The sequence below is a fragment of the Chiloscyllium plagiosum genome, chromosome 11 (assembly GCF_004010195.1).
Source record: "Chiloscyllium plagiosum isolate BGI_BamShark_2017 chromosome 11, ASM401019v2, whole genome shotgun sequence".
Lineage (NCBI taxonomy): Eukaryota > Metazoa > Chordata > Chondrichthyes > Orectolobiformes > Hemiscylliidae > Chiloscyllium > Chiloscyllium plagiosum.
The window spans coordinates 92,141,725-92,163,573 of NC_057720.1; the positions used below are offsets into that span (position 1 = coordinate 92,141,725).

Genomic DNA, 21,849 nt, shown 5'->3' on the forward strand with positions numbered 1-21,849 from the left:
CCAGGACATACTGTTGGTAAGCAAGACCCTTGTCCGAGTCCTGTAACGGTAAATGAACAGCAGTGAAATTAATTATGAAAGCTGTGGAGGAAACAAAATACTTTGTGACAACATTTGAAAAATTCTCGACTGGAAAAAATTCATCTCACAAGCTAGTCAGGTGCAGTCAGGAAAGCTTACACTTCACCATTAAGATACTCCTTAACCTGACACACCCAGAATCCCCAAGCCAGTTAGAACATAGGAAAGTACAGCACAGAACAGGCCCTTTGGCCCACGATGTTGAGCCGAGGTTTAATCCTAATGTAAAATATAGTAACTTAATCTACCCACTCCTCAACTCACTGCTCTCCATGTGCCTGTCCAGCAGTCGCTTCAATTAGGAGACGAGCTCTGGGAAATTCCCTTACATCCAGCTATGATAGGGGCATTTGCCTCTTGTGAAGAATGTTTCACAACTTTGGAATGTTTCAAAGTATGTTAAAGCCAATTAAGTCCATGAAAAGTCCTGCACATCATTTATACCTACCTAAGGTAGCCACAGCTTCGATTAACATCTTAACCGAAAGATGGTCCCTCCTTGGTGTGGCATTCCCTCAATACTGACCCTCTGATGGTGTCTGGTTAAAGAGTATCTTAATGATGAGGTGTAAGCTTTCCTGACTGCACCTGACTAGCTTGTGACAGGAGTTTTATCCAGTCGAGAATTTTTCAAATGTTGTAGCAAAGTATTTTGTTTTCTCCATAGCTTTCAGTTTTAATTTCACTCCCTCAGTACTGAACCTCCAACAGTGCGGCACTCCCTCTGTACTGACCCTCCGACAGCCCGGCATTCCCTCAGCACTGCACTCTCAGCCTGGATGATGTGCTCATTTCTCTGGGGTGGGGCGTGAAGCCACAACACAGAGTGTGAGGGGAGGGTGCTCCCCACTGAGGCCTGGCTGACTGTTTACTTCTACGTAGCTATCATTCCCAGTAATAACTAGCTGGCTAGACTTTATGAATGAATGCTCTATTTTTATAGATGAGTCCTACTTGATTTTCTACATGTATTTAATACAGTGAGAAGCAGCACTGAATCTGCTCCTCAGTCTGTCATAACGTAAATGCTCTTCCCGCATCAGTGAGGTGTGTTTGGTTTCCTCCTGGAATCCAGGATCTTGGGCACTGCCAGGTGTAACCTACTTATACTAACGTAGAGACCAGTGTTTTCACATCAAACTGATTTCACTTTAAACAGCAACTATATTGAGTTTTCTTATCTGCAATTAAAAATTAATCGCATTTTAAATTGAGAACATCGACACTTACCAACAGATTGGTTTACTGCAATCTATTTGGAAGGTGGTGCTTAGTGTGTGTGTGTGTGTGTGTGTGTGTGTGTGTGTGTGTGTGTGTGCGTGTCTGTGTGCGTGTCTGTGTGCGTGTCTGTGTGCGTGTCTGTGTGCGTGTCTGTGTGCGTGTGTGGCGGGGTGTGGCGGTTACCTCCACATGTATGCTGAACATAGTCAATTTGCCTCACCACTACCTGTCTTGGCCTATCCAATATCTGTATTTCATCAGATTGCTTGTCCAACATCCAGCTCTGCCACACTGGTCCTAGCCCACTTGAGTCTCATTCACCCACCATGTGCCCCCTGAACTCTAGTGGCTCCATACTTGGGCAAAAAAATCTTGATTTTCAAACTCTCACTCTTGTCTTGCAATCTTTCCGTGGTCTTGAGCTGCTGCATCTCTGGAACCCTCTGAGATATCTGCTCTCCAGCAATTCTGGCCTTCTGATTTTAATTGCTCCAACATTGTCAGTAACACCTTCAGCTGCCCTAAACTCTGCAATACTCTCCCTAACCTGGCCTGTCTCAGTTTCCTCAATGAAGACCTTTCCTAAAACCAATCGCTCGCCAAGCTTGCTTCCTAACCCCTCTTTTAAGTGACTCACTGTCGAACTTTGTTTGATAACACTCCTGAGAAGTAGTTGGGATATTTTATTCCAATAAAACCATTATGTAAGGTGTTGATTTGTTGAGCGAACCTTTCTCATTATTTGTTTATGAGATGTGGATGTCAATAACTGGGCCAGAATTTATTGCCTGTTCCTAGTTGCCTTCAAGAGGGTGGTGGTGAGCTATCTCCTTGAACTCCTGCAGGGCGTGTGTACAAGGACACACACAATTCTCTTAGGAAGGGAATTCCAGGATTTTGACCAAGTATTGGTGAAGGAATGGTGATGTATTTCCAAGTCAGGGCAGTGAGTGGCTTGGAGGGGAACTTACAAGGGGTGGTGTCCCCGTGTATCTGCTGCCCTTGCTCTTCGAGACAGAAGTGGTCATGGGATTGGAAGGTGCTATCGTCAGAGCTTTGGTGAATTTCTGCAGTGCATCTTGTAGATGGTACACACTGCTGCTACTGAGCATTAGTGATGGAGAGAGTGGATGTTTGTGGATGCGTCAATCAAGCTGTTTTGTCCTGGATGGTGCTGTGGCCGGACAGCTGCTCAAAATGATCGATTTATGATGGATTTATGAAAAATGGACAATAAATGAGGCATGCTGGGAAATGGAGACAAGCCTAGACCAAACTGACTGTGCTAATAAGCATGTTGCAGACTCCACACAGGCTACAGCTACAGATAGACAGTACGCAATTGACCTAGCAGCTGCAGACAATACAATATACACTCGAATTTGGAATTGAATAGGATCAACCAGAATGCCATCCCCAGCACAATTGGAAACATTGAGTTGCTTACATGAGGACGCCTCACACCCTTATTTGGAGAGGGCTACCTGATATACGTACACCCAATACCTCCAGGAATGGATGCTTAAGGATCATCCTGCCATCAACATGTCAACTCCTGACTAGGTCCGATTAATCAGGGTGATTGAACCCTGATTGATCTATTGGTGGGCGCTGAGGACCCTCCCAAAAAAGTGTGAAGACTTCTAATCACTGCAATGCCACTTCAGGAGCAGTAACTCAAGACCAACCACTGTGAAGAGAAGACACCCCTGGGACCAACGTTAGAAGATGACCAGACGATCATCACCACCCGGATTAAAGCCAGATATGATCACCCAGAGTTAATAGAATCATAGAATCCCTACAGTGTGGAAACAGGCCATTTGGCTCAACAAGTCCACAGCAACCCCCTGAAGAATACCTCACCCAGACCCATTCCCCAACCCATTACTATACATTTCCCCTGACTAATGCACCTAATCTACACATCCCTGAACACTATGGGCAATTTAACAGGGCCAATTCACCTAACCTACACACCTTTGGGCTGTGGGAGGAAACCGGAGCACATGGAAGAAACCCACACAGATACAGGGAGAATGTCCAAACTCCACAAAGACAGTCGGCCGAGGTGGGAATCGAACCCAGGTCCCTGGCACTGTGAGGCAGGAGTGCTAACCAGTTAAGTTAAAGCACAAGATAGTTGATTAGATTTATAGTGTAAATTGTTAGTTTATAGTGCACTATGTTGTTAAAGTATTAATTGTGGTACATAAATAAATGTTGTTTATTATTGATAGTCGACTCGCAGTTTCTTTTCCAGATATAAGAGTTAAAACACTGTGTGGCAGGTGCAACAGTGTAAAGCTTCTTGAGTGTTATCAGCTAAGTGGGAGAATTCCATCACACTCTTGACTTGGGTGTCATCAATGGTGAATAGCCTTGGGGAGTCAGGAAGCGAGGTACTTGCTGCAGTATTCATTGCATCTAACCTGCTCGCGTAGCCTCTGTACTTATATGGCGAATCCAGTTCAGTTTCTGACAAATGGTAACCCCACAGGATGTTGACAGTGGGAGATTCAGTCACAGTATTGACATTGCCAAAATTGGTGGTGTAGTGGACAGCGAAGAAGGCTACCTTGAAGAACAATGGAACCTTGATCAAATGGGCCGACGAGTTGCAGGTGCAGTTTCATTTAGATAAATGTGAGGTGTTGAATTTTGGTAGGGCAAATCAGGGCAGGACTTATACACTTAATGTTAATGTCCTGGGAAGTGTTGCCGAAAACAGAGGTCTTGGGGCGCAGGTTCATAGTTACGTGAAAGTAGACTCACAGGTAGACAGGATAGTGAAGAAGGCGCTGGGTATGTTTGCCTTTACTGGTCAGTGCATTGAGTGTAGGAGTTACGGCTGTACCGGACATTGGTGAGGCCACGTGTGGAAAACTGCGTTCATTTCTGGTCTCTCTGCTATAGGAAAGATGTTGTGAAACTTGAAAAAAATTCAGAAAAGACTTACAAGGATGTTGCCAGGGTTGGAGGGTTTGAGCTACTGGGAGAAGTTGAACAGGCTGGAGCTGTTTCCCCTGCAGTGTCGGAGGATGAGGGGTGACTTTATAGAAATTTGTAAGTTTAGATTAGATTAGATTAGATTACAGTGTGGAAACAGGCCCTTCGGCCCAACAAGTCCACACCGACCCACCGAAGCACAACCCACCCATACCCCTACATTTACCCCTTACCTAACACTACGGACAATTTAGCGTGGCCAATTCACCTGACCCACACATCTTTGGACTGTGGGAGGAAACCGGAGCACCCGGAGGAAACCCAGGCTACCCAAGTTCTTGAGGTACATGGATAGAGTGAGTAGTCAAGGCCTTTTCCCCAGGTTACGTGAGTCCAAAACTAGAGGGCATAGGTTTAAGGTGAGAGGGGAAAGATTTAAAAGGGATTTAAGGAGCAGAGGGTGGTGGGTAAATGAAATGGGCTGCCAAAGGAGATACAGGATGCTGGTACAATAACAACATTTAAAAGACATCTTGATGTGTATATGAACAGGAAGGGCTTTGAGGGATAGGGGCCAAATGCTGGCAAGCGGAACTAGATTAATGGAGAATATCTGTTCGGCACGGACGAGTTGGATGCATTCCATGCTGTACAACTCTGTGACTCTATGACTCTATGAATGTCAAGGGCAACATTTAGATTGTCCTTTGTTGTAGATGGTCATGCATTTTATGAGAGCTGCGAAGGCACAGCATAGGGGGCAGCATTGCCCAGGAACTGCATTGAAGTAGCGTCAAATTGGATTGGGCTCACATTCCCTTTGAAAGACTGAGGCCAAAGCCAAACAGCTCTGCAAATAGAGGAAAAGAAGCGATAAATTACGACGCAGCAATTAGCTGACCCCTAGCAGGAGGACAGCTCAGGGACAACTAAGGCAGCTCAGCTTGGGGCTAAGCCTGCAGGCACAGCTACATCACTGGAAGGCTGTACTGGAGGAGGAACTATGCTGTAGGAGGGAAAAAGACACTGCAAAACAATCTGCACTGGAATGTGGTCATTGCAAAAAGGAATGCAGCGTACCTTATACCAAAGATAATCAAAAACAGAGAAAAAAGTCAAATCAAAAAGGCAAAGGGGAAAACAAACAAAACCTTCACAAAATTGATGTAGTCCTGTGGTAGACTGCAGTGCACTGGGAGACAATCACACTTGGTCGATTTAGGGCGATTCATTTATTAAACCTCTTCGATACAGGCTGTTCAAATATGTATTCTATAGATATATGTATTATATATATATATAAAAGTCACTTTTTAAATGTAAAACAATTAACAATAAATCAATGTTTAAAAATAATTTAACATTACATTCTTACAGCTTAACTCTCCCATATCGCACAGTACATAACCTTTCAAGTACTACAGCAACGTCTTTGCACCCAACAGATAATCAAAAAAGTTGGTTTCAGGATGCAGTGCCGGCAAGCGGAAAGGCATTCCACAAACTGCACTCCAAGTCAGTGCTGATTGACTGAAGGTACCAGCAGCAAAGGAGCTGGAGAGCTCGAAGGGTTAATCAGCAGCATTCACACCGAGGGCAATGCAAACATTAACTGCTGTTTCCCCTTTTTTTGCAACGTATTCCTGAGTAGCGCGACACGAACAGAATCAGAAGATTCCCCCCACCTTAGCCTTAGCTTATTGTCTCTTTATATCAATGATCCTGGTGCCAGTGAAACAGTCAAACCCAGTTGGCACTTTCTTTCATTAGCTTTCATCCTTATCAGTACCAGAACTACAGAGAGGACAAGTCACTGTCACAGTTAACGCAACAACCAGAAAGATCTTTCAGGATAAGTATCAATGCACTGTGACTTTTTTTTTGCATTTGTTTATTATTGTTTAAAGATAAATTCAATTCCTACCCTCTTTAACTACACTCCTCGAAATAGTAAATGTGTGTTGGTTACATTAGGCACAGTCACAGAATAAACTCCACCAAATATTTCGTACACTTTGTGCAAGCTTACACTGAAATGTTATAAAGGGTTGCAGCCTACAACAGAATAGGGCACACCTAGTGAAAGTGTTCATGTTCCTGTAGAAAGCTGTACAAACAGTTGCCCCATGCTCTTGATGATCAGAACGATGTATAGTCAATACAGTACCTCGAAGTGCACTCTTTACAAGAGCCTCTCTACTGCCCAGCCCTTCTACCCATATTCCAAAGCAGCGAATGCAACGCCATATCCAGCTCTGTGAATAGAGTCGAGGGCTGTAAACTAATAGGTTCATTACTTCATGAGCTCCACCTTGTTCAAAACGATCAGAACGCTGCTGACCAGTTTTCACCCTCCGGTGTGCCAAAGTGGATCACAGAAATCTGAGACAATCCTTTGCCGAAGTTGTTGTTGAGACCATGAGTTAATCGAGAATTTCAAAACAAACCTGACAGATTTGTGTTCATCAGGGTGAATAAGGATTGTGAAACCAAGGCAAGTAGACAGGATTAAGATACAGATCATAATCAACAAGAATAATGGAATGGCCTCCTGTCGCTCCACAGCAGACCATTCCAACAAGCCCTTTAGCTATCAATTCTCCTGTTCCCAGAAGTGGTTTCACATAAGAGTACCAGACGTAGGGAGTGCCATAACTGCAATCTGCTTTCTGTCCTCAAAAATACTTAAGCTGTCAGATGGAGCAGGAATTGGCCCGTTTCCTGGGTTTGGGATCTCTTGCTGTCTCATTTCCTAAAGGCAAGCACAGCGAGCAGGCCATTTGTGACAGCCTCCTCAAGCCCAGCCTGAAAACGCTATTGGAGAGGTTGTAGATGACACAGTTGCAGAAGCTATTGCTGATGGCCAGCCACGTCGTTACGAATGACAATGAGGGGCTCTCCAGCACGCGGGAGCTCTCCAGCAGGAAGTAAAGAATGTAGGGGAGCCACAGCACGTAGAAGACGCTTGTAATCCGAAACAGGACCATTGCATAGCGCCGGTCAGGGCTGGGCCCACCCTCAGCAGCTTCCACATCCTGGCTGGGAAAACGGGCACGGCGCTCATTAATTTCTTTGGTGTGCTGCCGGCAGATTTTAAATATGTGGAAGTAGGTGAAGCAGACGATGAAGGCAGCAGGAGCATACAGCAAACAGACTATGAAGCCTGTGAAGTAAGCATTAGTTTCCCAGGAGGTAGCACACCACTCAAAGATGTCTCCGTGATAGCCTGGCTTCTCCCATCCAAAGAATGAGGGCAGGAAAACTGCACAGGAGTATATCCATATGAGAATGATACACAGCCGAAGACGACAGGGGGTGACGAGCTGGCTATAGGAGAGTGGTTTCGTAATGGCAAGGTAGCGGTCGATACTGATACAAGCCAGGCAAGCCATGGACACACTCTTCAGCACTGAAATGATGTAGCCAAAGACCTGGCAGGTGAGAGATTCCTGCATGCCCGTGGGATAGTGAAGGAGAGAAAGTGCAGGAACCAAGCAGCTTACCCCGACAAGTAGGTCTGCATAGGCCATGGTCTGGATGAAGTAGCTCGTGGTGTAATGGTGGAGAAGTGGGGCACAGTGGAACACAAAGATCACCGTCAGATTTCCCAGTATGATCAGAACTGTCAGCAACACGATGATGGCAGTCTCGAGGACACAAACGTCAACTGCGTTGTAGTGGCCAAAGCCCAATGGGCAAGCGTGGTTGGACAGGTTAACCGAGGTGTTGCTCACACTCACAGCTCTCCATTCAACCGTGGTCTGGTTCATGGCAGAGGTAAGGGTGGGCCACAGACCAAAGCAAATGGAAGCAGCCAGCACAGCATCTGCTTTTGCTGCAGTTCCTCCGCCTCACTCTGCTGCTGCCCTGCTTTCACTCCACTCTTCTGGCATGCTCTGGCTCACTCCTCCCTCCGAATCATTCTGCTGCTTCCCAGGTCCACTCCACTCCAGTCCTCGCTCTCACAGTGCTCCGTACTGCTCCTCCGGCTCTCTTTGCTGCTCCCCTTCGTCTCCGCAGCCAGCACTCTCGGGCTGCACATGCCTCCTCAGCATCAGAGGACTGCTGACACACCTCGACACAGCAAGGCTGCTAACCAGCTCCCTCCAGTGTATCGCTTCCAGCTGTTTCTCACGGCAGAGTGGAGGAAAGAGAGAGGGGGAGACAAGAGTCTTGAGAGAAATGAAAAGATCTCACAGGACACTAATACCAAGGGATATTCCCTGCCTTTCAAAAAAAAAGTGATCTGAGGCACTTTTTGTCTTCGGAGCAAAAATGCAGCAAAGCTCTTCAAAGCCCGCAAAATTAACCAAGAAGCCAGAAGGTAGATCACTGCATTCGCAGACAATTCCAAGTTCCCAGTCTGCCAGATACATTAATCAATGTTTCCTTCCTTGCGAGAGAAGAAGCTGCACGCACAAAGCAGTAATCTCCTGATTCAGGCAAGAGTCTAGCGCATCCATTGTGTTAAAGAAACAGATCCTGTCGGTGCCACATTTGTATCACCGCTGCTCTCTCCTCCTCCCACAGCAGCTGCACCTGAGCCCCTCGCCTTTGCTCCATCGCAGCTGATGCGGAAGAATTCCAGCCACCTTTGCTTCCCTGCTCCCGAACGAGCAGCTACACCACCAATGGCCATCGGAGCTGGGGTTTTTTTTTTGTCGCTTGGTAACAGTTGCCAGGCACATGTCGGCTCACAGCCACTCACACTCACACTGCCCTAGACTGTGACAAATGAAGATAACGTGACGGGACCCACCGGTTTTACAGCTAGACTGCCCCTTAAGGCTGGTTCCTAAATCAGGTACAGACAGACCACAGCAAACAGTACCGGGAGGACAGAATTGAAAGAGTTGGTCTCCGCACAAAGGGAAGATGAACACAAAGGCACACTTTCACTACACTAACCCTAATGTCAGCTGTAATACAATCAGCACATGAAAACTCCATTCATTATTCATCACACGACAAGGAATCTAAAAAAAAACGCTCATTATACATTTAGCTTGCAAACTGTTTAATGACATTTGCATTTCTAACAAACCGTGTGGACTACATGCAAGTAGTATCCGACAGACTGACTGCCCATCAAATGCACTTTGTTTATCCTGACCTATGGAGTGTATCCTGAGGTCATAGATAGCCATCCCACAGTATTATGAAAGGAGATTGTGTTCAGGGGAGAAGAGTGGTGTATCCTGCATCAATTACACGCCATATGATAAGGTGGATGCAGGCCTGCACACCTTCCCAGTGCGAGGTTCCAGTGAGGGATCAGTTACAGCGTTACCCCACAGCTGCAAGAGCAATGAGGAACAGTGAGTGGTCAGGTGGAGAGTGAACGAGTGAAGGAGGAGAAATGAGGGAGTGGAGGAAGTGGCCCAACAAGGGGGAAACAAAAGTGACAGGGCTAGGGAAGGGAGCTGAGGGGGTGAATGATGGAGGAGGAAGAGAGCAGACTCCGTGCTGCAAACAGGAATATTTTCTGAAGTGGTAGCCCTACACCTGACTGAAGAAACTGCCTGTGAATACACTCCAGGCCCACCCTTGGACCAGGGGTCAAGCTGAGTCTGAGACTTGCATCTGGGCTCGTCCTGGCAACAGTAAGATTTCATATTTTGAAAATAAATATTATAGTCAAGTATTTTTAGACAGGGCTATAATTTCCTTCCATAATGAGTGAGTACTTTCTGCCATATACTTGCCATACTTTTTAATCACTAATCTTTAAACTGCATGATGTTCCGGATGAGTGACAAATCAGTGGGAAGCACCCTCAAAAAGCAGCTGGTAATAAAGCGCAAATGGTCAGGGCAGAAACCCTGAAAGAGATTTTTTTTGTAGCCAGTAAGAATAACACAGAATTCTTTTCCACTCAATCTTTAAGATTAGATTAGATTCCCTACAGTGTGGAAATAGGCCCTTCGGCCCAACCAGTCCACACCGACCCTCTGAAGAGTAACCCACCCAGACCCATTTCCCTCTGACTGATGCACCTAACACTACGGGCAATTTAGTATGGCCAAAATCTTCCTCAATGTTTCATCATATGTTTGTGCTTTATACATCCACTGAACATTACAAACCATGCCTCAGAACTGTCAAGTTCCAGTTATTTGGAGTGAGAGTCACTCACTTGATTAAAAGACAGTTTAATACACAATAAAGCAGTCAGAAAAAAAACAAACTTAGCTCCATCTCGTCAATGGATTTTAAATCAGGTTCATTCTTAGAAGTGACATCCGTGCTTTTTTTTAGACAATTCACAACAACTCTCGATGTTTCGGAGAGAGAGGATTGAGAGACTTCACCCTGAATAAGTGAAGAGGGGGGTGAACTGTGAATCAACTGTTCAGGGGTGGAGGAACAGGAGATTATAACATACAACCATGTGAATCAGGAGGTGAGAGTCGATTGAGGCTCCTCCCCCATTCAATAAGATCATGGCTGATTTGATTACCCCAGATTCCTGGATAACCTTGCAACCTCTTGCTCATTAAGAATCTACCGCTGCTGTAAAAACATTCAAAAATTCTGCTTCCGCAATCTTTTCAGGGAGAGAGTCCCAAAGACTCGCAACCCTCAAACAATAAAATTCTTTTCAGCTCCGTCTGAAATTGGTGATACATTCTTTTTACACCATGACCTCCAGGTTCTTGAATCTCCCATAAGAGTCACAGAGATGTGCTGCACGGAAACAGGCTCTTCAGTCCAACCCGTCCATGCCAACCAGATACCCCAACCCAATCTAGTCCCACCTGACAGCACCCGGCCCATATCCCTCCAAACCCTTCCTATTCATATACCCAAGTAAATGCCTCTTAAATGTTGCAATTGTACCAGCTTCCACCACTTCCTCTGGCAGCTCATTCCACACACGTACCACCCTCTGTGTGAAAAAGTTGCCCCTTAAATCTCTTTTATATCTTTCCCCTCTCACCCTAAACCTATGCCCTCTAGTTCTGGACTCCCCACCCCAGCGAAAATACTTTGTCTATTTACCCTATGATTTTATAAACCTCTATAAAGTCACCCCTCAATCTCCAACGCTCCAGGGAAAACAGCCCCAACCCAGTCAACCTCTCCCTTTAGATCAAATCTTCCAAACCTGGCAACATCCTTCTAAATTTTTTCTAACCCATTCAAGTTTCACAACATCCTTCTAATAGAATTGCATGCAATATTAAAAAAATGGAAATATCTTCTCCACATCTACTCTGCCAAGACCCCTCAGGACTTTGTATACTTCCATCAGGTATTTTAATTCACTGAGTGCCAGGAATAAGGGTGATGAACTTAGAGCATGCATCAGCATTTGGAGCTACGATGTTGTGGCCATTACACAGACTTGGTATCACAGGGGCAGGAATGGTTGTTGGATGTTCCGGGGTTTGGATGTCTCAAAAGGAATAGGGCGAGAGGTAAAATTGGTGGGGAGAGGCATTGCTAATCAGGGAGAGTACCACAGCTGCAGAAAGGAAGGTGGTCGAGGATGGTTCATCTACTGAGTCAAAGTCAGGCTGCCCAATAGCAACAGAGACACGAAGGAGCAGGTTCAGAGGCAGATTTTGGGAAGATGCAGAAGTAACAGGAACAATATTCACCTCCCTCCAATCCTCCGATACAACTCCTGTGGAGAGTGAGGAATCACTGCTCCCAATCTGTACTTCCCAACTCCTGTCTGATAGTATCATAATTTCCTTTTCCCCAATTAAATTTTTTCCCATGGTAACTGATCCTTTCCCTCTCCGTGGCTATGGTAAATGTGAGGCAATTGTGGTCACTGTCACCAAAGAGTTCTCCCATGGTGAGATCTGACACCTGTCCTGGCTCATTGCCAAGCACCAAATCCAAAATGGCCTCTCCCCTCATTGGCCTGGATACATACTGAGTAAGGAAAGCCTCATGAACACACCTGACAAAAACGGCTCCACCCAAACCTTGCACAAGTTTTTCGATCTGCCTACTGCTATTAGGGGTGTCTGTAAAAAACCCCCAATGAGGTGACTGCTCCCTCGCTGTTCCTAACCTCCACCCATACTGACTCAATGGACAATCCTTCCTCGACAACCTTCATTTCTGAACCTGTGATGCACTCTGGTTAGCAATGCTACAACCCCTCCTCTTCCTCCCCCCTCCTTGTTCCTTTTAAATGTTCTAAACCCTGGAACACCTAGCAACCACTCCTGACCCTGTGAAACCCATGTCTCCGTTATGGCCACAACATCATAGTCCCAAGTACTGATCCATGCTCTAAGTTCATCACTCTAAATTCTGACACTCCTTGCATTACAGCAGACACACGTTAATCAATTCCTTTGTTCCATCACGTGAAAAACCTTCCCGATAGATTCACTACATCCTGTCACTGCCTCACCTACAACTACCCCCGCCCTCAGATGTGCAGCTCTGGTTTCCATCCCTTGCCAAACTAGTTTAGACCCTTCCAAACCACTTGAGCAAATCTCCCAACCAGGACATTTGTGCCCCTCCAGTTCAGATGCAACCGTCCTTCATGTACAGGTCCCACCTTCCCCAGAAGGCATCCCAATGGTCTAAGTATCTGAAGCCCTCCCTCCTGCACCAGCCGCGCAGCCACTTGTTAAACTGCACTCGCTGACTGTTCCTCACCTCACTAGGGCAGCACGGTGGCTCAGCTGTTAGCACTGCTGCCTCACAGCACCAGGGTCCCAGGTTCTATTTCAGCCTCGGACGACTATTTGTGTGGAGTTTGCATATTCTCCCCGTGTCTGCGTGGATTTCTACGGCTGCTCCGGTTTCCTCCCACAGTCCAAAGATATGCAGATCAGGTGAATCGGCCATGCTAAATTGTCCATAGTGTGAGGTGCAATAGTCAGAGAAGAATAGGTCTGGGTGGGTTGCTGTTCGGAGGGTCGGTGTGGACTGGTTGGGGCGAAGGACCTGTTTCCACACTGTAGGCAATCTAACCTAAAACTCTAATTTCGTGGCACTGATAGCAAACCTGAGAACACTGGTCTACTTGTCCTGCTCTTCAGTTTCCATCCTAGTTCTCTGTATCACTTTTCAAATCCTCAATCCCTTTCCTGGCTATGATGCTGGCGAACATGAAGAAACCTTCAAATAAAATTAAGAGGAACAAGCCATGCCTTTGTGACAGGGATAAAAAAGATTAATCATTTTGCAGAACTTTACAATGTCAATCAATTATTTTAACAAAACCATACTATTACGACCAACACCAAGCGTTTGATCAGGGAATTTACATAAACTTGTTTGTAATTCTCTCTTAGTTTCCAAATATTTCAGTTTTAAAAGAAACTGATAGCTTGACTTCAAATCAGGCAAAAAGTTAGTTTATTACACACCTATTGCCGGAGGTTATTCATGTAAGAAGTGACAAAGCTATTAAAATAAGGATACAAAGACTGAAAGTAAGAGCATTGTATGTCATGGATCAGGCTGAAAATGAGATTAGTCTCTACAATTGTTGCAAATCGTTACTTTGGCTTGTTTGAAGATTTTTTTTTCTGAAGTGCAAGGATGACTATTCTATCAATATCAAATTGCCAGTCAAGATCATCATAATGCAAAAAGGCAGCAGAACCACCACCTTCTCAATTATGGACGGGCAGTAAATGCTGGTCGCGAGTTTTGAGAAGATCTGTAGCTCAGGTTGAGGGTCTGGCTGTAGGTTTGCTCACTGAGCTGGAAGGTTGATTTCCAGACGTTTTGTCACCATACTAGGTAACATCTTCAGTGAGCCCTTGGACAAAGGATTCGTCCAGAGGCTCACTGAAGATGTTACCTAGTATGGTGACAAAACGGCTGAAAATGAACCTTCTAGCTCAGTGAGCAAACCTACATCCAAAATAAATGCTGACTTGCCAGCGATACCCACGTCCCACAAGAGAATTGAAAAGAAGATGGTGGTAGATGGAAAGTGTTCAGTCTGGTGACTAGTGGTGTTCCACAGGGATCTGTTCTGGGATCTCTGCTTTTTGTGATTTTTATAAGTGACTTGGATGAGGAAGTGGAAGGGTTAGTAAGTTTGCTGATTACACCAAGGTTGGATGAGTGGTGGATAGTGTGGAGGGCTGTTGTGGGTTGCAACGGGACATTGACTGGATGCAGAGCTGGACTGAGAAGTGGCAGATGGAGTTCAACCTGAAAAGTGTGAAGTGATTCATTTTGGACGGTCGAATTTGAATGCAGATTACAGGGTTAAAGGCAGGATTCTTGACAGTGTGGAAGCACAGAGAGATCTTGGGTCCACCTCCATAGATCTCTCAAAGTTGCCAACCAAAGTTGATAGGTTGTTAAGGCGTATGGTGTGTTGGCTTTCATTAACAGAGGGATCGAGTTTAAGAGCTGCGAGGGTGTGCTGCAGCGCCATAAAGCCCTGGTTAGACCACACTTGGAATCCTGTGTTCAGTTCTGGTCACCTCATTATAGGAAGGATGTGGAAGCTTCAGAGAGGGTGCAGAGAGGAGTTACTAGATGCTGCCTGTCTAGAAGGGTGTCTTTTGAAGAAAGGTTGAGAGAGCTAGGGCTTTTCTCATTGGAGTGAAGAAGGATGACAGGTGACATGATAGAGGTGTACAAGATGTTGAGAGGCATAGATAGGGTGGATTGTCAGAGACTTTTTCCCCAAGGCGGAAATGGCTTATCACGAGGGGCCATGATTGGAGGAAGGTTTAGGGGAGATGTCTGAGGTAGGTTCTTTAAACAGAGTGTAGTGGATGCATGGAATCCTCTGCCAGAAGTGTTGGTAGAGTCAGATACATTAGGGACATTTAAGCGACTCTTGGATAGACACATGGATGATAGCAAAATGTAGGGTATGTAAGAGTAGGATAAAAGGTCGGTACAACATCGAGTGCTGAAGGGCTGTATTGTGCTGTGCTGTACTGTGCTATGTTCTTTGAAGGAGTTGAAAAGTTGAAGTCACCTTCAGCAGCTACAATGGCTTCTGTAGTCAAATAGAGGATGATCCCACAGTGGAATGAGTAGAACATGTCCTTTGAAAAGTGAAGGTTTCTTCGTTTCACATTTACATCACTGTAAATCTCTCAGTGGGCAGGTTTAGTACAGTAGTCCTGAATACCCTCCTCCTGGCTCCCTGTTGAGAAGCAGTAACTACTTCAAGTTGTCTGCCTCATGGTCTATGGATAAAATGGTCACTCACTGTTGAATCATGCCTCTATATTAGATTTGGGTGAGCATGGGTGTCGATCCAATCCACTGTTTTTTAGTCAAGGTAATTCGCTTCTTAATTACCTCAGCCATTAGTTTGAATGACCATGATTCTCTAAGTATTTGATTGAGTATGAAGTGTTTTTCACACCTTCAAGGTGTTTTGTGTTTATCCTTGGGAATGCTCACTGGATTTCAAAAGTTTTCTTCTGGATTTAAGTATAATCTAGTCCCCATGCTAGCTGAATCCGCAAGGGTCTGACATCTGGGAGCCATCTTGTAAGGCTCCTTGCGTCCTCTTTAAGAACAAACTGGCTTTTCCTTGCCAAATAGAAAACTAAACATTTTGTGGCAACATTGTGCTCAAAATAAATCTGTCTGAGTGGCGTAGTTACATCATGGTAATAGATAATGCTTTTGATTCGAGGATAGGTTTCACAATTGCAACCATTATTGTTTTTAATGTACTTGAGACGATAATTTATTCTGAAAATGCTCGAGACTGCGAAAGTCATCATTCGTCGAAGAACAAGTTGGCAAGTGCAGAAAAGCTGCAGCCAGCTGACATCACCTGCCATGTCTGTGCACTGATGACAGCCATGCTGTTGACCACTTTGATGTCTGTACACGGAATGGATTTGTGTGGGTGAGAGAAATAGACAGTGAGGTGGAGCAGGCAGTGAATGGAAGAACAAACATGCTACAAGGGGAGAAGGGGATGAGGTAGATAGGAGATAATGGGGAGAAGTAATGATAGGCACTGAAGCAGCCTAGCCCCAGTCCATGGCATCCCGGCTCTGGAAAGGCGTCGTCCCAGGTAGCTTGTATACTCTACTAGTGGCACTTAGCAATTTGTCAAGTTTAGAAAGGCTCAGTTCTCATTTGTGACTTGCAAAGTTTTCATTTCGGGTTTTTAAGGCAAAAAAAATGGTGTTGACCCTGCACTAACATCAGGTCTAAGTTTGCAACTACTACGTACCTTCCCTTAATCTGTTGACAGCGTAATTTGATCCATGTTCTGCTACACCGATTGCTACATCACATCACTGTGCACATATGTCAGTGAATCAGGGAGTCATGGGTTTAAAATCTCACATTGGTTGACTTTCCCTGCTCTGAGAACTGGTGCTTTTCACAAGGTCGTGTCGCTACAGACGAGGCTTTAAACCAGGCCCAATCTGTCCTTTCAGGTGAATGCAAAGAATTTGAGAGCACTAGAAAGAAGAACAGCAGAGGTCTCCTGGTGCTCTGAATATTATTATGCATCTATTCCTTGGATTATCTGATCATCAACATGTTGAGTGATTTTCTGGGTACAAATTAGTAATTACACCACACAAAAAAAAACTATTTTGTTATCCTGCCATCATTGTATAAATACAAGTCATTCTTTCTTTTCTTTCAGCTGTGCTTACCTTCTTGGCAGCATAGTGGCTCAGTGGTTTGCATTGCTGCCTCACAGTGATAGGTACCCAAGGTTCGATTCTAGCCTCAGGCATTGTCTATGTGGATTTTACTCCTTCTCCCTGAGTCTCCGTGGGTTTCCTCCAGGTACTTCAGTTTCCTTCCACAGCCCAAAGATGTGCAGGTTAGGAGGATTGGCCATGCTAAATTGCATATAGTATCTAGGGATTAGCTAGGTGGATTAGCCATGGGAAATGCAGGGTTACAGGGATATGGTAGGTGAATGGATCTGCGTAGGATGCTTTTCAGAGTGCTGGTGTGGACTTGATGAGCTGAATGGCCTGCTTCCACAATGTAGGGATTCTATGATTTGTGCATCTATGACTGGGTACAGTCAGGCTATCGGTCTCACAAACTTACGAGTTGATCCTCTTCTGTTCATTTGCTCATTTGGTAGAGTGTAGATTAGATTAGATTTTTAGATTAGATTACAGTGTGGAAACAGGCCCTTCGGCCCAACAAGTCCACACCGACCCGCCGAAGCGAAACCCACCCATACCCCTACATTTACCCCTTACCTAGCACTACGGGCAATTTAGCGTGGCCAATTCACCTGACCCTGCACATCTTTGTGATGTGGGAGGAAACCGGAGTACCCGGAGGAAACCCACGCAGACACGGGGAGAACGTGCAAACTCCACACAGTCAGTCGCCTGAGGCGGGAATTGAACCCGGGTCTCTGGCGCTGTGAGGCAGCAGTGCTAACCACTGTGCCACCGTGCTGCCCACTGTGCCACTCACCGTGTAAAAAAATCTTGCTGTTCCATTGATTGTTTCTTCACAAGATCTGGAAGTTTCCTGACAATTCCAACACAGGTCAAGTGGGAGAAAGATGGGGGTGGGTCAGGAAGCAAAGTCAGAGTGAAATGACTGATTTTTCTTTTTCACCAGTTTTTAAAACACCTGGACTCAGATGATGAGCAAATTTCACAATTAACAAACAACCATTTACTATTATATAGTACTTTGAACATGGTGAAGATACTCTATGGCCCTTCACATTGGGTGGTATCAAAATTGGACACAACACTGTACAATGAGATACCAGGACTGGTTCCCAAAATCTTGGTCAGAAGTGGATTGTGAGAAGCATTTCAAAGAGGAAGAGAGATATAGACAGGCAGAGAGGGTTAAAAAGGGAACTTAAGAGCACGGGACCTGGGTAATCTACTGACAAAGTGGAGCAACAAAAACTGAGATGATCTCATTAATTAAAGACCTGCTTCTGCATCACAAACCATTTGGTCACAACACATGGTAAAATAATGCAGGCAATTACCTTTCAAAGAAAAGACAGGTACTAAGTCATGTACTGTGAGCAAGATGCAAACATAGAGCTCTGGAGGTAATCATTACACGTTTCCTCCAAACACCTGCTACATTACAGGTGACTCTTCTCTCTGCATCCAAGGCACTGCTTAAAACTACAGGTCTTGCAAGATATCAAGCTAGGATTGGTTCTCGGACTTCTCTCAAAAACAACCATCAACAGAGTGACTGGTAAAAGCAACATAAAGTTACTGAATTCACTGACACTTTGCTTCATGCTTTCATTCATGCCTGCAGACGTTAATTTTGAAAACTAGTTTATAACACAGAATAAAAACTTGATCTCACAGAATAAAAACATCTCCATTGATTCTTTTAAAGTGGCTGCTTTGACTTGTCTTGTCTCAGGATTCCTCCTCTTTGAGCTGGTCCTTTTGAGCTGTATCCTTCCCATAGTTTACATTGCTCTTTAATCTCAAGTTCCTATTATCAGAGCTAACTAATCGTGATTTAATTCTTCGTACTCATCTCTGTCCTCTCTGACAGCCCATTTCATGCTGGATGGAGTCACACTGACACACAGAGTGATGGTTGTGGTTGTTCGAGGTCAGTCCTCTCAGCTCCAGGACATCTCTGCAGCAGTTCCTCAGGATAGTGTCCTAGGTCCAACCATCTTCAGCTGCTTCATCAACGACCTTCCTTCCATCATAAGGTCGCAAGCAGGACATTTGCACAATGTTCAGCACTGTTCAGGACTCCTCAGATACTGAAGCAGTCCATGACGAAATGTGCCAAGATCTGGACAATATGCAGTGCCAAGTAACATCCATGCCACACAAATGCCAGCCATGACCATCTCCAAAAAGAGGCGATCTAACATGAGAAGGTCAAATGCTAGGAATACTGGAGTGAATAACTCACCTCCAGATTGCCCAGAGCCTGTCCACCATCTACAAGGCTCAAGTTAGAAGTGCAATAGAATGCTCTTTACTTGCCTGGATGGATGCAGCTCCAACAGCATTCCATTAGCTTGACAGCACCCTGGACAAAGCAGCCCGCTTGATTGGCACCACATTTATAAACATCCACTCTCTCCACCACTGATGCCCAGTAACAGCAGTGGGTACTATCTACAAGATGCACTGCAGAAATTCACTAAAGATCCTTGGACAGCACCTTCCAAACCCACGACTGCTTCCATTTAGAAGGAGAAGAGCAGCAGATACATGGGAACATCTCCAAGTTCCCCTCCAAGCCGCTCAGTATCCTGAATTGGAAATATATCTCTGTTCCAGTATCCTGGAACTCACTCCTAAAGGACATTGTGAATCAACCTGCACACATAGACTGCAGCACTTCAAGAATGCAGCTCATCACAATCTTCTCAAGGGCAGCGAGGGGCACTCAATCAATGCTGGCCAGCCAGTGATGCCCATGGCCCATGAGTGAATTTTAAAAAGTGCCCTGAGTAAGGTGACAACCAGACATGCCTGATCTTGGTATCCCACACTTGGCTGAGCTGCTGCGCCCTGCTTTAGCTCTCACCTTTACAGTCAGTCATGGTTGGTTGTATCATCAATATGCTTCCACTACTCCGTAATTTCACACAGTTTAATATGTTTGATTAATACAAAATAAACATGGAAGAAGCAGCTCATTCAGCTCATCATAACTCATTCATCTAGCAAGATTTATTAACTTTTATTCATTCACGGATGTGAATGTGCCACAAGTTATTGTCCACCCCTAATTGCCATGGAGAAGGCAGCGATGACCTGTATTCTTGAACCGGTGCAGTCCATTTGAAGTTGAGACACCGACAATACCATGAGGGAGGGAGTACTAGATTTTTACCCAGCGACACTGAAGGAACAATAATATGTTTCCAAGTCAGGATGGTGAGTAGTTTGGAGGGGAACTTGCATGGGGTGGAGTTCTACCGTCCTTGTCTGCTTAGATGAAAGTGGGCGTGTGATTAGAAGGTGCTGTCTCAGGAACCTTGATAATTTCTGCAATGCATCCCGTAGATGGTACACACTGTTGCTGCTGATTGTTGTTGGTGGAAGGAGTGGATGCTTGTGAATGGGGTCCCAACCAAGTAGCTGCTTTGTCCTGATTGGTGTCAAGCTTCTTAAGTGTTATTGGAGCTGCATCCATCCAGGCAATGACAGCATCGTGTTCATAGCACTAGGCGAGCATTTCAGAACTTCAAGTTAAAGGCTTTGGGAGATCCATTCCTTGTGGAAAATGCAACATTTGTCCCTCACTAATCACATTGTCCTGCTCATGCAATTTAACTGAAGTAATAAACTTGTTTTAACTAACTTACATCACTCTGGAACATCATCTCTCAAACACCTTCCCTTCATATTGTCATCTCAAACTGCAGAGTGACCTGTGCACAATGCAGCTTGGTCTCAGCTTCCTCTCATATAAAATCAACTGTTTTGACAACTGTGATTGAACATCCTGTCCTCATTGACTTACTACCTCTGCAAACCGAAGCTCATCAAAGCTCTGCAAGGTTTGACTGATTTTTTAAAAACGCTGAATATCCAGTGAAGGAACTATACCGGGGGCTGTTAACAACTTGTGCAAAAGATTGACAAAAATCAATTTGGGGATGTCTGGATTATAATGCACATTCAAATTGCTGGATTGTGCTGACATGTGCACATGGATAGGCGATAAGCTGATGTTCCATTCTGAGAGAGAGGGACCTTGTTAGATCAGGTGGCTGATCCCTGAAAACAAGTTCCTTGGGAAAGTCATCGAGTCATAGAAATGTACAGCATGGAAGTGGAGCCTTCGGTCTAACTCGCCCATGCCGACCAGATATCTTAACCTGATGTAGACTCATCTGCCAGCACTTGGCCCATATCCCTACTAAACCCTTCCTATTCATATACCCATCTGGACGCCTGTGTAATGTTGTAATTGTCAATTCCTTCAGCTGTGTGGAAGAAATGGGACATGCCATAGGGTGACACAACTTCTTCAGCTCCATTCACTACAAATTCAGGGATATGCAGGTAAATCGATACAAAAGCCATATTTCTGCTGGACAATGCTTCTCAAAGAAGTATTTCTGAAAGCAATCTTTGAGGCAGTAGATGCAGAGGAGAAATTGGAAAGTTCTTTTTAAGAATATGTCCATCGACTAAATGATGCTTCCAGGGTGTAGCATTTCACGGAGAAATCCTTTTTGCTAAAAATAGATCGTACTGAAGTAAAATCCTGCAGTATTTTAATGGTATCACTATTGAAAGATTCCAGGATAATGTTGATGGTCTCTTCTGGTGTGGTATTGCAGATTTTGAGAAAGGTGGGGGAATGTAAAATTGAAAACATGCTTACAGAGCTTGTAAATTTGTGGTTGAGATATTAAAAACTTCAATTGTGGAATAACTTTAAATCGCCAATCCTAGTCAGACAGAGGTAACTTTACTAAGTCATCACAGAGTGATGATATTATTATATCAAAGAGTAAACAGAGTGTAGTGTAGTCAGCTGAATTGGCTGCTCACTCAGACCAGATGTAAATTCTGATGCATTGGAGTGGAGCAGAAATGACTAAAATATAGATTATATTAAGGGCAAATAAAATACCTAAACAAATTAAATCTGAAGAAATGCAAAACTCATCTCTCATCCTTTGGTGACCCAAAGAACATGAGAACAGTAATTTCT

At 44.8% G+C, this 21,849-nt stretch overlaps 2 protein-coding genes across 2 annotated transcripts in view; both read right to left on the reverse strand.

Annotated features, from left to right (window-relative positions):
• LOC122554081 (rab GTPase-activating protein 1-like) overlaps positions 1 to 21,849 on the reverse strand; it is a 338,947-nt gene that overhangs the window by 63,291 nt on the left and 253,807 nt on the right. The window lies entirely within an intron of this gene.
• On the reverse strand, positions 5,479 to 9,158 carry LOC122554667 (G-protein coupled receptor 52-like). The gene has a single exon (XM_043700032.1). The coding sequence runs from the start codon at positions 8,019 to 8,021 to the stop codon at positions 6,945 to 6,947; it is 1,077 nt and encodes a 358-aa protein (XP_043555967.1). The 5' UTR covers positions 8,022 to 9,158; the 3' UTR covers positions 5,479 to 6,944.